We start from the raw sequence: 16,057 nt of genomic DNA, 5'->3' as shown, positions 1-16,057 counted from the left end.
CCATTCAGCGAATTCTCTCTGAGGGCCTCAGCTACACTGCACAGCAGAAAGGGCAGCCTTATGTGCTTAGACACCTTCGGCCTCTCCTCCGGCTAACTGCAAACCGCTGGGCCCAATGGCTATGGTCTGGCCGCCCCCTCGGGCCCGGGCCTTTAAGGGCCTGTGGTCCCCCGTGTGCTCGCCCCACCCTTTCCCCCCGCTGTCCCTCGGGCACGGCTCCGTGACCCAACAAGCCCTGGGCGCCTGCAGAACTCCAACGCCATCTCTGCACACAGCGGCCAGGGCCGTCTCTTGAAAGCACGGATGGATCTCGCAGCCCCGGCCCCAAATCCCTTCAGTGGCTTCCAGCTGCTCGCGGCACCGTCACACATGCTGTTCCCTCTGCCCTCAAAGTGCTCCTGAAAGAGGAGCCACGAGTGCCTGCCTCACGGGGGGTCGTGAGGATTAAACGAGGCACTGGACCCCGCAGGCCGCACAGGCACTTGCACACACACTTGGCCACCGAAACTCCGCTTGGGAACTGAGCGCTGGCGAGCAGGGAGTGACTGTCCCCAGGCTCAACGCCCTTCAGCCCAGCCAGCCCTCTGCACCCGAAGGCAAGGCTTCAAGAACTGCGGGCTGAAGGAAGGTGACCTAGGAGGCTCCGGCTCCACCTCAGGAAACACACTTTGGGGGCTGTCAACGGTTAAGCCACATCCAACTGCAAGGGAAGAGCCTCATCCTGAAAGCCTGAGGGAGGCAAGAAAAAGGAGCCAGGGTCTCCCCCGGCATCTATCCCAGGGCTTTTTGCAAAATGTTTATTCTTGTCTCAATACGCACCAACTCAGAGGACAAGATACGGGACACCGATGACAAAGTAATGTTCAACGTAACAGTGCGTCAGGTCCTGCCAGCTCCCCCGTGGGGCTGGACGTACACAGGCACTGCGGACGCCATGCCGCAAGAAACTAGCGCCATCAGATTTAGGAGCAAGCTTGCTTATTGACATTTAACTGGGACAAGATGGACCTGTAGGATCCCAGGCCTCACCAGGAAGAGTCAGGTATGAGCCCGCTCAGATCCTGACCACACCTTCCCTTTCCTCAACCTCCTCTGCACTCTAAGTCACCAGGATCCTTACTGCTGCAGGCTTGTCCCCTGTGCCCCACTGACAGGAGGTACAGAGAAGGCTGACATCCGAAGAGGCAAAAGGCGGCTGAGTGTGAGTGGGGAAAACAACACCTGGAGACTTGAACACCCCTCACCTTCTGACAGAAGGTTTGGCCCTGCACTGACCAACACCAGAGCCACTAGCCACATGTGGCCACAGAGCACTTGAAGTGTGCACATGATCATGCTGAAATGATGTATTGGCTTAAAAAAGATTTTCTTTCAAGTGTCACAAAAAGACTGAAACAACCCAAGGGTTCATGGTCTATTCATAGGCAGGCTTAAAGGATCAGGGGAGCCTTGAAGCTTACACAATCTGGGGAATCCTCTTTAAAGAAAAAAACCTAATTAGGTACAAGTGAGGGGTCCTGAAGGTTAAGTATCATTAATGTGGTCATAAACCCAATTCTATGTCTTTGGCTTCTGAAACCTGGGACGAGTGACGCAGTGGCTGCCGGTGCTCACAGGTGACGAAACTCCAGCAGGTGAAACTCCAGCACCAACTTATGTCCAACGTTCCATGTCTCTGTTTTTAGACAAGCGATCGTAGAGCCAAAAAATCAATACCTTTTCTTCGTAGGTGTTGTGAGGCTGAGGTTGTTACCTTCACCTCCATCCCCCACGAACTTAACTTTCCCAAGTTACCGAAGCCAAAAGAAGGCGATTCCAGGAGCAATTAAAAATGCTCGCTGACGAGACTATGAGGTGCTAGACCTGGGTCCCTGTGCTCGCGAGCATCAAGGCACTGTGCGTGCGCTGATAGGAGTGCGGGCCCTACAGCAGGCACTCAAGTACATTCCTAGATACTATTGACCTGTGATTTTGTCTTCGTCACCGGAATGTAAAGTCCACGAGGGTGAATGCTGTCTCTTCTATTTACTGTGGTGCCTCTAGTGTCTGGAACAGTTCCTGGCATATAGGAAAAGACTCAAACTTACTGAGTGTATGCTTTTTCAGGGAATTTTCATAAAGATTACATGAGAATTATTCCTGCCCATTTAAAGTAGGAGAAGCGGGGGCTTCCCTGGTGGCGCAGTGGTTGAGAATCTGCCTGCCGGTGCAGGGGACACGGGTTCGGGCCCTGGTCTGGGAGGATCCCACATGCCGCGGAGCAAGTGGGCCCGTGAGCCACAATTACTGAGCCTGCGCGTCTGGAGCCTGTGCTCCACAACGGGAGAGGCCGCGATAGTGAGAGGCCTGCGCACCGCGATGAAGAGTGGCCCCCGCTTGCCGCAACTAGAGGAAGCCCTCGCACAGAAACGAAGATCCAACACAGCCATAACTAACTAACTAACTAAATAAAATTAAAAATTAAAAAAAAAAAAAAGCAATTAAAAAAAAATGTAAAAAAAATTAAAAAAAAAAAAAAAAAAAAAAAAATAAAGTAGGAGAAGCTAGGATTCGGAGAGGTTGAGGAGTCCTGCCCAGAGAGACACAGCTAAACGACGCAGAGCGAGGCTGCTCCCTGGCAGGTCTGGAGTCAGGGCTGTCCCAGAAGACGGAGGACAGCTGGGACGGAAGGACGCAATCCTCCCTGACCTGGTGGGGCAGGTTCCACAAGCCACCGACGCTCCTCAGGGGTCCTCAGGGGTTTCTCAAAACTTCTCAGAGTCTTAAGAAATAAACCTCTAAAGTCCTCCTCCTTCAAGACAATGTACGCTTGAACTCCCGTTTGTAATTCAGTAATTACTTGGGGCTTCTTGCCCTCGCCCTCCTGTCTCATTAACAAACTGTTAGCAAATCCTGCTTCCAAAGCAATCAGAAACGAGCGGAAACGTAGCATTCAGCTGCCCCGAGAACTCCCTGGCCCAGATGGGTATCTTCTCCACCACTTCCTGCATCACAGATCACCTGTCAGGCACTGGTCCTGCACCAGGCACTTCTAGTGTATCTTATGTGTGAAACAACCCTACAAGAAAGGTATTATAGTTACTACCACACAGACAGGACACAGGCTTGGTGAGGTTAAGCAATTTGCTTCTCAAGGGACATATCAATCGTGACACTCATCTGAGGTAGAGAAGGGAAAAATCTCCACTGATTCCACTAAAGTTCCACCTCACAGGTATTTTTTCCAGATGTCCACCCCTCAAAAACTGACATGCTCCACTGCCACATATACTTACGCTGCGCCTCTGACTCCGCTCTGAAAACGCAAGGGGAAGAGGCTAGCCCACTTCAACTGCCACAGAGACACCAAAGATAAAACAGCATTGGGCAAAGCAAACCTCCTGTGTGATAAAATTCTCCCTCCCCTGTGGGAAATAGGAAATGAGTAAGAAAGACACTGAGGCGTTATTACTGCGATCAAAATCATTGTGCCAAAAATTCCCAGCTCCACACACAACTAAAAGTATCCGGAGTCTCTCCTCTTTCAGAAAATGTTACCCAAGTAGCATCTGACGCTAAACATTTAATCCCCTAAAAACAGTGATAACACGCAAGGGAGGGGGGCGCAGGCAGTCAGCACGGATGTAAACACAGGCCCAAGAACTCGGGCACACACACAGCATACCCTTGCTGGATCAGACCCATTTTAAACTGAGGAACATCCAAGGAAACAACTCTGCGCCCACGGTGGGGTGGGCGGGCTAAATCATGTTAAAGCCTCCATAACGTGGTAGAAACCTTGCTCCAGTTAAGTCTCCAATTACAAAAGCAAGAGAGGCAAGACAGCAACCACAAACCTGTCCATTAACAGGAGCGCCGGGGAGCAGGCCATCACGTCTACGGTAAGCACCCGGGTCTGCAAGGCCAGCCACAGAGGCGCTGACCCTGCCCTGGAAACATTCCTGACCAGCTGGAGCCACAGTCCCAGGAAGCACCATGGGCGCCCTTCCGAGCCCTGCTCCACACCGTCTGGAAGGTTGAGGCATGCAGGGCGGAGCGGAGCAGCTGGAAAGGCAGGCAGTGCGGGTAGGCAGGGCTCTGACTCCTAACTAATCACAGGGAGGGAGGGTGCGGGCAGTCTGGGAAGCAAAGCTGAGTGACCGGGTTCCTGGGCCCCAGCACAGCTCTGCTCTCGCATCTCAGCGCCCTGCCGAGACCCAGAGCCACGCCACGCCAGGACAGGCGAACGACCACCAAACCCACGGGCACTGCTGACTGAGAAGCAAGGCAAAATGTATCTGGAACCACTTTGAGCAACTCCTTTGGGCCAGACCCTGCACTTTGTGAAGAAGCAACCAGGTATTTAGGTGAGTCACAAACACGGTCACATAAATCTGTCCAAATACCTGCATTAGAACCATCACTAGGGGATTCTCCCTCCATGACTTCAAGTAGGGTTAAAAAATTTTAAAGCTGAATGACCCTAACCCTAACCTAACCCTAGGGACCCTGACCCTAACCCTAACCCTAACACTTTAAAATATTCCCATGAAAGCTTTTCATTATTTTTTAAAATTCATATACAATAAAACCGTACAGGTTTTTGGTGTACAGGTCTATGAGTTTTAACACACTGGTCAGTTCGTTTACCCACCAGAGAAAAATCTTACAGAAACTCTTTGAGAAAACAGAAGGAAGAACATTCCTCAACCCGTTTTATAAGGTCAGCATAATCTTGATACCAAAACTTGTCAAGGACATTATAAGAAAGGAAAATTACAGGCTACACTCTTATGAATACAGAAAAATTTTTTAAAAACACAACATATTAGCAAATCAAATCCAATAACAGATATAAAGGATGATCTATCAAGAACAAGTTGGGATTATTCTAAGAATGCAAAGTTAGCTTACTTATTAACATTAGAAAAATATGTTAGTCACCACATAAACAAAATAAAGGAGAAAACACATATAACCGTCAATAGATGCAGGAAAAAAGCATTTGATAAATGCAACATATTCATGATTTTTTTAAATCATAAAACTAGGAATAAAAGGGAACTTCCTTAATCTGATAAAAATATTTATTATAAAGTAAGAAATCTGATAAAAGGTATCTTACCGCAAAAATCACACTTAATGACGAAATGGTGAAAGCTTTCCCAGAGACCAGCACCACACAAGGCATTCTGCCAGCACCACTTCAATTTAGCACTGTATGGGAGTTCCTAGTCATGCAATAAGGCAAGAAAACTAAATAAAAGGTATAAGAATTGGAAAGAAACAAAACTCATCCACAGACAGCATGATTTTCTACAGAGAAAATCCAAAATAATCCACAGATAAACTATCAGAACAACTGAATTTAGCAAGATCATGGGATTCAAGGTCTACACACAAAAATTAACTCCACTTCCAATGAACGTTTATAAAATGACATTTTAAAAACCACCAAAAAATAACAAATATCTTGGAATAAATTTAATGAAAGAAACACAGGACCTTTACATAAAAAAAATTATAAAGTACTGTGGAGAAATTTTTAAAAACCTAAATAAATGGAAGGACATACCATATTCAGAGATCAGATGTCTTCATATAGTAAAAAATGACCAACAGATTCAACATAATCCCAAACAAAATCACAGCAGATTTTTTGTGGTAATTGATAAATTGATTTTAAAATTTATATGGAAATGAAAAGGACCTAGAATAACCAAAACAATGTTAAAGAAGAACAAAGTAGGAGGGCTTACTCTATAGATATTAAGACTTATTATATAGTAATAGTAATTAAAAGAATATTAGTGAGAGGACAAATAGATGACGGAACATATACAGTCGCCGGATTTATTTCAGAGGCTCAGTGGGATGGATAATCTTTACAATAAATAAACATCAACCACTCACTGCCTCACACTATAACAGAAAATTAATTCCGACAGATCATGGATCTAGTTGGTAATGGCAAAACAAAGCTTCTAGAAGATAACACAGAATTTCTTAAACAGAACACAAAAGGCACTAACCATAAAAAGAAAAATTCTATAAAGCAGGATTCATTACCATTAAGAACTTTTGTTAGTTAAGAAAACAAAAGTTAAAAACATTAAGAGAATAAAAAGGTAAGCCATAGTGCAGGAGAAGATATTGCAATACGTATGTCTCACAAAGGACTCTCCTCCTGAATACAGAAAGTATACCTACAAATCAGTAAGACAACCCCAGATAGGCAGGTCACAAAGGAAGGTGCCAAATGGTCAATATGATATAAAAAAGTGCATCAAATCATTAGTCATCAGAGAAATGTAAATTAAAACCAAATGCCCTTACCCTATTACCAGAATGGCAAAAAGAAAAAAAAAAAAAAACAAACAGAAAATTGAAAATTGCTAGTCCAAGTATATACTGGTACAACCACACTGGAAAACCACTTAGCAGTGCCCACTAAAGTAGACCCAGCGATTCCACCTGAGGTATATGTGCACCAAAAGACATTATGATTAGCATTCTCCCCAGTAGTCAAAAGCGGAACAAATCAAACATCCATCCATAGGAGAACATAAAGAGATATATTTGTTCAACTGAAGACTATACAGAATGAAAGAAAACAAATACTGCTGACACACAATGACCACCTGGGTGAACCTCAGACAAAGTAGAGCAAAGAAAGCCAGATGCAAAAGTATATGCTGGGACCTAGAGACTGTCATACAGAGTGAAATAAGTCAGAAAGAGAAAAACAAATACCGTATGCTAACACATATATATGGAATCTAAAAAAATAAATAAATAAATGGTTCTAAAGAACCTAGGGGCAGGACAGCGATAAAGACGCAGACGTAGAGAATGTTCTTGAGGACACGGGGAGGGGGAAGGGTAAGGTGGCATGAAGTGAGAGCATGGCATGGACTTATATATACTACCAAATGTAATAGAGCTAGCTAGTGGGAAGCAGCCACATAGCACAGGGAGATCAGCTCGGTGCTTTGTGACCATCTAGAGGGCTGGGATAGGGAGGGTGGGAGGGAGATGCAAGAGGGAGGAGATATGGGGATATATGTACATGTATAGCTGATTCACTTTGTTATAAAGCAGAAACTAACACACTATTGTAAAGCAATTATACTCCAATAAAGATGTTAAAAAAAAAAAAAGTATATGCTGTATGACTCCATTTACCTAACATCCAAAAAAAGCAAAACTCATCCAGGGAGACGGAACTCAAAACAATGGCTGCCTCTGGGGAGTGAGGTGCTGACCAGGAAGGGGTGTGACTGGGGGCACTGGGGATACTCTCCAGGGCACACGAGTGAGGGCTCACATTGTCCATGTTCAACAAACACTAACTCAGCTCCAGCCACTCTCCTCTGGAGCCTTCCAGGCTGATGGGCCTCCTTCCTCCCGAGTCCCTCCTCTGTGCCCCCAAGAGCACTTTTACATTGATTTTACGTTGACATCTGACAGAGAGCTGGGGACTGTATGTTAGTTATTTATGCATCACCTCCCACTACACGGGGAGGGGTCCTCCTTGGTCTTTGTACCCCCAAGGCCTGGCATAAAACCTGCTGGATTTGCTGCATTAGCAGGTAATTCATTAACTAACCCTGAAACGCACTCCCGCCTGTGCGCCTCTCACTGATAAGTCAGAGTGCAAAACAAAACCCAGTGTTCTCCTGCGTAACGACCTCCTTGAAATCTCCTTCGAACGCTCCCAACATCTAAATACAGGAAGGAAAAATTAAATAGAGATGCCTTCTCTAACACCAGCTTAGGTTTTTACAAGGAGAGAAAGAGAAGGCAGGGTGAAAATGCCTATGTAATGTAGTACAGAACGTTGCTAAGGAAAAAAATACAAATTTATTCTTAATCTCCGACTGAATACTAAAGAAGAGAGGAAAAGCAGAGTTGCTAGTCAGTAACAATCTGTAAGCATCACAAATCATGAGTGGTCTGGGGACCGCAGCGACAAGTTGAGAGAAGGGATGATATGGCCACGTTCTTTCACTTTTAGGGAACAAAAGGAATAAGATCTGCCCTGAGGCGGAAAGAGCAAACACAGGATTCAGCGTCAAGCAGATGCGGCCTCAGATCCCAGGTTCACAACAAGCTGCCTGACTTTGGGTAAGAAATGAACCTCTCAAGTTTTCTTAGTGGAGCAGAGGCACCACCGCTCAGTTACCTGGTTTGCGACTGTTAAGTGTGCTTATCAGTAACACTAAAAGCATTCATTCATTATACAGGGCCAAGCATCTTATCTCATTTCATCCTGACCCGCGTCATACATGTTATTCTTTTCATTCGACAAGTACACGTTGAGCACTGATCATGTCCGAGGCTGTGTCAAGTTCAGGGAATACAATCGATGACGACCAGAGACACAGGTCCCCATCCCCAACGGGCTTACGTGTGACTTTCAAGATGTGGAAATTCAGAGACATAACCTTGCCTAAGGTCACGCAGTAAACCGAAAGGCTTGGATTTGGACTTAAGTCACCAGTATTTTCCCCTGGTGGTTCTCAATCCCGGCTGCAAACTAGAATCACGTAGGGAGCTTTTTCAAAAATCCTAATGCCCAGCTCTCACCCCAAACCAATTAAAACTAATCTCTGAGGGCAGGGCCTGGACACTTTTTGTTGGTTTGCTTTTTAAGTTTCCCGAACAATTCTATTGTGCTGCAAGGGCTGAGAACTTTGCTCCTTAGCTAATAAACGTTCCCTTCCTATTCTATCTTGTTTCTTTAATTGATGCTTTAATCTACACATACAAATTTAAGATTAACTCCTTTCCAGCAGTTTCCATGAAGAGTGAATTACTTTTAGATTTTGCTTTAAACTATTCCAACAATTCTACTCACTAAAGTAAAACCAAACTGTGAACACCTGCCTTACAGTGTAAACTTTTCTAGTGTCTTCCAGTCTCCTCTGTTTCCACTAACCAGGCTACCTGGTCAGGTAGCTCTGGAGCTCTCCTGGTGTGCCCTCTCCCTCCACTGCAGCATATCCAGGCCATGTCCCCTGGATTTGCTGGAACCCAGCAGATCCCTATCTTTTCTCGTGTGGAAAACGCTTAGCCCAGAGTGTACACAAAGCAGGCCCTGCCCGTGGGCATTAAAATAAACCAGTCTCTTACATGCGGCTCCAGGAACAAGAGTCCATACTGTGCAAGTGAACAGAACCAAGCCACGTTCTAATGTTCCAGGGCCAGTCAAGAACATTGACTGGACATCAGTTGGGCATCAGGGATGGCAAAGACCCAGGCCCTGTCCCTGAGAGGCTCACAGTAAGAGCAAGACACAGAACAAAACCAGACTAAGCGAGGCTGCAGGAACAGAGAGCGGAATGCCAGGAGGAAGCTGCCTCTGCCCTGGCCACGCTGGGAAGGCTTCACAGAAGAGGTATCAGCTGTGCTGGGCTGTAAAGCTGTGCAGAAATCGGCCAAGGGGACACAGAGCAGAGGGGAAGAGAGACTCTCAGGTAAAGGCAGGGCAGTGTGAACCAGCAATGCTGGGCTCAGAGCATTCAGTCCCATCAGCCAGGGCAAGGGCCCAGGAGAAGCAGAGGAGGAAACCAAAGGCATCTCTGCATTCTGTAGACCGTAGGACCTGGAAGGACAAATCCTCCCAAACTTCAATTTACAGTAACCTGAGGCCAGAGCTACGAGCAATTCTAACAGTCCATCAGCTCTCGCTGAGAGTTTCCTCATTCATAAAACAAAGGCTGGACTTTCACTGCCAGTAAACTTGCACCAAGGACAGAGCGCTCCCAGAGGTTTGCCGTCATCACCTCGGGAGAGGGCAGATCAGAGCTGACCGGGGTCAGGACTGTGGTCAGGAAGCAAGAAGCACTTCTGGGAGTCTGTCCCAGGGAATCATCTGAAATGCACACAATGCACACTGAGGTGCACACAGGTAATTTTATCATCAAAAAAGCAGGAACATAAACTATTTCCTTATTGTTGGATAAGTAAATGATTCACTGGATGGAATACCACAAAGATAGTAATAACTGTATGAACAATTAATTTTTAATCATGTGAGAAAATGTTTTCTATAAGTAAAAAAGCAGGATGCCAAGCTGTAGAAACAAAACCCATTTTTATGTTTAAAATTCATAGAAAGTCTGTAAGGAGATAACAGTAAAAAGGAAAATTAGTAGTAGGTGTAAAAGTGGAAAGGACAAAAACAGAATGATGAACATAAAAAGTCCAAAATTTTCCTACATATTTTTAAACAAAGAGAAGCTTTAAGAAAACATAGGTTAAAAAGGTTTATCGTCAAAAACAAAAAATGAAAACCTCTGAGAAGAACATGCCAGTTTCGCAGACACCCCAGGTGTGGATGCCACACATGCAGTCTGAAACCTACTCTGATGGGTGACCTGACAAGGGAGACCAAACTGTTGGGGGGGAGGGTCTTCTCCCAAATTCTAGAACAGTAATAGAGCCAAAAAGGAAAATATTTAGATTTTAAAAGTTAAGTATTCCAGATCTCTTTATTACTTTTTTAGACTTACAGTCTACCCCTCCATCCCTTAAGATTATTTACTGAACATCTACTAAGTGCCTGCACTGGCTAGGAAAAGAGAATGAAGACGCAGCCCCGGCCTTCAAGAAGCTCGTGAAGAGGGTGTGGGTGCTGTCGCAAAAGGGGGGTGCTGCAGAGGGTGTGAGTGCTGTCTGAGGGCTCTGGAAGGGGGTCGGGTGATCAGAGAAGGCTTCCCAGAGGGGGTGTCACTTAAGCGGAATCCTGAAGGACAACAGGAGTTTGCCAGGCAGAGGGAGCAGAGCGGGCGAAGGTGCAGGGATAAGACACGGTTGGTTCAGAGAACTCCCTTTTTTTTTCTTTGGCTGCGCTGCACGGCATGCGGGATCTTGGTTCCCTGAGCAGGGCTCGAACCCGCGCCCCCTGCGTTGGGAGCGCGAAATCTTACCCACTGGACCGCCAGGGAAGCGCCCAGAGAACGCTGAGTAACATTTTGTTGGGTCTGTGGCTGGAGCACAGGGCGGAGCTGGAGGCCTGAGAGGTGGGCAGCGGCTGGATCCAGAATGCCCCTTACAGTCAAGTAGTTTGGAGTTTATGTTGCAGGTGGTGAGAACTACCATGTAAGCAAGAGAATGACACAGCATTCAACTCATGGACTCCAGGCATCTAATTCTCATGAAGAAGGGGAATCAAAAAAAATGATCCCGAAAAATGGCCGGCGAGGCTCCTAGCTCTTCACCAAACCCATTTCCTCACTATCCCAGGAACTGGTCCCATTTCCCAACCTCCTTTACAGGTAGGTGTGGCCACGGGACAGAGTTCCAGACAACAAACTGTGAGTGGAGCGATGTGTACCACGTCAAGTGTGCCTAGCCCAGAAAACCTCCCATGCCCAGCGCCTTCGGGCTCTTTCCCCTCTTTGGCTTGATGCAGAGGAGCCCAGAGCCCTCAGGTTGCAATCGACAGAGCCACAGATGGAAAGAACATGGCAGAGTGTGGAAATAAACTTCCACTGTGTCTGAGCCATTATATTTCAAGTTTGTTACAGCAGCTAGCACTCATCTAAGTAAGTATCAATACATATCTGTGTGTTCTCCTCACAAACTTTGACCACCACTCAATTTCTTCTGCTTTAAAAACAACTGCTGTCAAGGGAACTTCTAAAAAGAATGAAACCTGTTCATTCCAGGGTAAAGACTTAAGAGTAAACGAACAGTCAGGTGCTAGCATGAGGGTGGATCAGGAAATATTTTTCCTCATGTAACTGGCCTCCTGCCCTCTTCTTCCTCCTCATACTGGGCTCCCTTCCACCTGTGGACAAAAAAATGCTGCCTGCCATTCCAGTAAACAAGGAACATTATTGCCCACCATCAAGCCATCAAGCCATCAAGCCATCAAGCCACTACGGCCAACCCTCTGGTGCGCCCTGAGGGGATTCAGGATGGAGAAAAACAGGATACTGGCCCTAGATAGTTAAGATGCATATCTAAGGAATAATTTCAATCAGCACAGACACTCGTATCTTCCCATACACAGAAAAGCTCTAAAATCATTAACTTGAGATATCTGGGGGGTTTTTTTGGTGATTTAGCAATAATCTTTTGTGCCTGACTGCAAGTTTTTCTTTTTTCCCCAGCAAAAAACTCCTATATATCCTGGCTCCTTGCTTATCTCTTTGGAACAGTCCCTCAGAGCTATCTGAGAGGTTGCCTTCCTGGGCTATAGTCCTCAGTAAGGCCACCGAGTGAAACATAATTCTCAACTTTTAGGTTGCGCATCTTTTTTCAGTCAACACACCTCTGCAGGACGTGGATTGGGAGGCAGAGCCCGTGCCCTCCTGACCTTTTCCCCTGGACCTCCCCTCCTGGTAGGAAATGTGTTTAACCACCCAAATCTGAAACCTAAAGGAAATCAGGACTTAATTCCAAATCCTAATTTTCAAACCCCTACAAACATTTACTATTCCCTGTAACACGGTACACAGCCTGGATTCTAAAAAGCCTCTGGCTGGAAGCAAAGGGGAATTAACAGAAAACTGGACTCTTGTGGGGCCCAAAATGGCTATTAGGCAAGTCTGCCTGACTCATCATTGTTCCATGTACAGAGCCTTACAGGAATCCTGAGACAAACCACAACTATTCACAACAAAGAATCAGCAAAACTGGAATTGAAACAACTCTCGGTTACACACCCAGTTCCCTTCACATAAACAGGAACTAGCTGATTTGATGTGGCAATCCAGTAGGATGTGTACCACGAAAAACGCAGAAGGCTCAGATGGCTTTAATGTTAGCTATATCAAGTACCCAGTGTTCTACAAACAAACATGTAATCATTTTAGAATAGGCACTACTCGAGGTAGAAAACAGAATAAGGCAGTTTTAATTGTTGTATCACTCCACTAACATTTTTTAAGTATAACAGATTTTATACCCACCTGGGCAAAGGGAAGTTAATTTATGAGTAGAAAGTAGCTGACAGGGCTTCCCTGGTGGCGCAGTGGTTGAGAATCTGCCTGCCAATGCAGGGGACACGGGTTCGAGCCCTGGTCTGGGAAGATCCCACATGCCGCGGAGCAACTAGGCCCGTGAGCCACAATTACTGAGCCTGCGCGTCTGGAGCCTGTGCTCCGCAACAAGAGAGGCCGCGACAGTGAGAGGTCCGCGCACCGCGATGAAGAGTGGCCCCCGCTCGCCGCAACTAGACAAAGCCCTTGCACAGAAACGAAGACCCAACACAGCCAAAAATAAATTAATTAATTAATTAATTTTTAAAAAAAAAGAAAGAAAGAAAGTAGCCGACGGCTGAAGAACTGCTTTGCAGGAATGCGTTTGCCTGCGGGTTTCTCAAAATCCTACAAACTCCTATACCCCCACAAAGTGTCCTGCATTTCACAGTGAATCACCCCTCCCAGGCTGACCATAACGTCAAACTTCCACAAAGACGCAGTGTATGATTTCCCGACAGCGCCAGCACACTGAGGGTGTTGCATAAACTCAGGAAGCCAGATGAATCCTGCAAAGAACAAATACATTCTCCACATCCCCCACTCCCCAAAACTACCTTGCTTATGGCTGTGAAATCTCTAAGGACATGAACACCTTCCAGAAGCCAGGGCAGAAACGCGGCAGAGAAATCAGTGTAGCCTGTGAGGTTTACCAGAAACATACATGGTCTGGCTACTGAATAGGACACATATGCGCAGGCTGAAGACATTCTTTCTTGGTTCTGTTCAGGCCGCTCCTGAATGTTACCGATTCCGGCACTCTGCAGCGAAGTCCCTGCCCTCCCCCCGGGGGCCAACCGGCATTTCCATGTCAGCACCCAACAATAAGTGGCTGAACTTAAAAGGTTTCTTTCTTCAGATACGGACAAGTTTCCTAACCCACAAACGCAAAGGAAACAGATCATCAAACCCAGCTGGGATCTCCCAGAATATCTTCCTGTTCCCTTAAGGTCCACACCTAACAGAGAACTGGCTAGACCACACAAAACCAACCAGTGGCCTGATTTTAGTCGAGTCATCAGTAATGTGAAAGAGATCCATTGCGTTCACCCTTCAGGGCTGACTGAATCCATTGTTTCTGTTTTCCCTTTCCTGCTGCTCATCTCTTGGGCACGCTGGCACGCACTTACTAGCGTTCATTCATTCACTCAAGCAAGAAGCAGGGAAGAGACCCCTAAGAAATTCTAGAGAGGGCGCAGCACCCGCCACCGTGCCAAGCGCTTTATTATACGTTGCCTCCTTATCGCCACTTCAGAGATAAGGGAACCAAGGTTCAGGAAAATGAAGCAACCTGCCCGCCACCCAGCCAGAAGGGCAGAACGGATATTCACATCTTTGGCTCGACAACTGCACGCTCCGAATCCCCCCTGAGTTCACCGGAGGCACAACAGCCGCCTTCCGGACACACCTCTGAGGGCGCAGGCTCCTCCCCGTCCACTCTTTTTTTTTTTTAATACTTATTTATTTTATTTACTTATTTTCTTTATTTTTTTGGCCGCATTGGGTCTTAGTGGCAGCATGCAGGATCTTTTGTTGCGGCGCACAGGCCTCTCTCTAGTTGTGGCACATGGGCTCCAGAGCGCATGGGCTCTGTAGTTTGCGGCACACGGGCTTAACTGCCCCGCGGCGTGTGGCACCTTAGTTCCCCGACCAGGGATCGAACCCGCGTCCCCTGCATTGGAAGGCGGATTCTTTACCACTGGACCAGCAGGGAAGTCCTCCCCCTGTCCACTCTCAAGTACCTGGGGATATTGAAACCTGCACTAGAGCTCACAGGCAGTGTCCAGCAGGGCCGCAGGGCAGATCCTCAACACCCTGCAAGCAGCTCTCGCCCCCCACCCCTCTGTTCCAGAGGAGGAAGCAGGCCACCCTGTCTGTTTCCTCCCTCTCTCTAGGGGTCCCGTGGATGGTTCTTTCTACAGGCTTCCCTTGGCTTCATACACCTCATTACTGATTCGCTTGTTTCACAACCACCATGTGCTGCTTTTACACATGAAAACAAAGGTGAAAAATCAAGTCACAGACTGTCATCTGGACTATCTAGACCAGCACTGGACAATAGAACATCCCACAATGATGGCAATGTATAAATCTGAGCTGTCTCATGTGACAGACCCTGGCCACGTGTGGCTACTGAGCACTGGAATGTGGCCAGTGTTACTGAGGAACCAAAGTTTCCATCTAAATTTAAATAGCTACGTGTGGCCAGTGGCTAACATGCTGGACAGCTCAGGTCTGGACTCCAGCATAAGCACCAGCTGTGTCCCAACGTAAGTACCCAAACAACGAAGCAGGGCGCCTCTGCTGAAGCGTGCACAAGCTGCCGGGGAACCAGGGACGTGGAGCCCACTGGTTTGCTTCTCAGGGAGGTGGGTATAGGTCAGTGGAGCCCATAAGACACACACATCAGAGAAACACGGCAAGTCCCCACCAACCTCAGCACCTCTGTACCTGCCGTGTCCTTCAACCAGAACACTCTTGTTCATCTCACTCGGATCGCTGCTCAGATGTCACCTGCTCAGTGATGCCCTCCTTGACCTCCCTATTTAAAACGGAACCTCCCGCAGCCCGACCCTGCACCATCCCTCATCCCTCTCCCAATACGGTGCTTTTGATCTCTCCCCAGCAGTGAAAGCCTGACATGGAGCACCTCCTGCAACCCTGAGGCCACAGCAGACTGTAAGTGCCACTCGGTACTTTTACTGGGGGAGGGGCTTGTCGGCTGCTGCATCCCCAGCACCAGGTCCTGGGTAGCTATTCGCTGAGGAAATGAACGACATCTGAATTCAACTATCTGACAAGCATCTACTGAGCTCTAACTAGATGCCAGCAGGGGATGAGTGAGATGTAGTCCCTCGGGGCACCCAGGCTGGGGGAGGGGGGGAGCCCATCGGATGACACTGCACAATGGCAGCTGCCATAGCAACAGCACGAGCTGGGAGCCCTCCGCTCTTCCCTGGGAACCTTCGGTAGATTGTTCTCCTTTAAAGCGTGTGCAGCAGTGAGGGGCAGAAAGGGAACCTACTCCAGGAGGGGTCGGCAAGCCTGTGGGAGGAAAGCAGGGGCTGCCCACAGATGAGACGCTG

At 47.2% G+C, this 16,057-nt stretch overlaps 1 protein-coding gene across 2 annotated transcripts in view; it reads right to left on the bottom strand.

Annotated features, from left to right (window-relative positions):
* Positions 1 to 16,057, bottom strand: part of TBC1D14 (TBC1 domain family member 14) — an 89,035-nt gene that overhangs the window by 60,117 nt on the left and 12,861 nt on the right. The window contains exon 1 of one of the 2 annotated variants that reach the window (XM_082462224.1): positions 3,837 to 4,032. The exons of the other annotated variant lie outside the window; for it this stretch is intronic. Coding sequence (XP_082318350.1) covers positions 3,837 to 3,871 — 35 coding nt within the window. The 5' untranslated portion in view covers positions 3,872 to 4,032. Of the gene's footprint in view, positions 1 to 3,836; positions 4,033 to 16,057 lie in introns of those variants that run through there. 2 annotated transcript variants of the gene reach the window in all.

This window comes from Balaenoptera physalus, assembly GCF_965194825.1.
Source record: "Balaenoptera physalus genome assembly, chromosome: 5".
In the NCBI taxonomy this organism is placed as follows: Eukaryota; Metazoa; Chordata; class Mammalia; order Artiodactyla; family Balaenopteridae; genus Balaenoptera; species Balaenoptera physalus.
The sequence above is the reverse complement of the archived record's forward strand: the minus strand, read 5'-3'. Positions and strand labels throughout refer to the sequence as shown.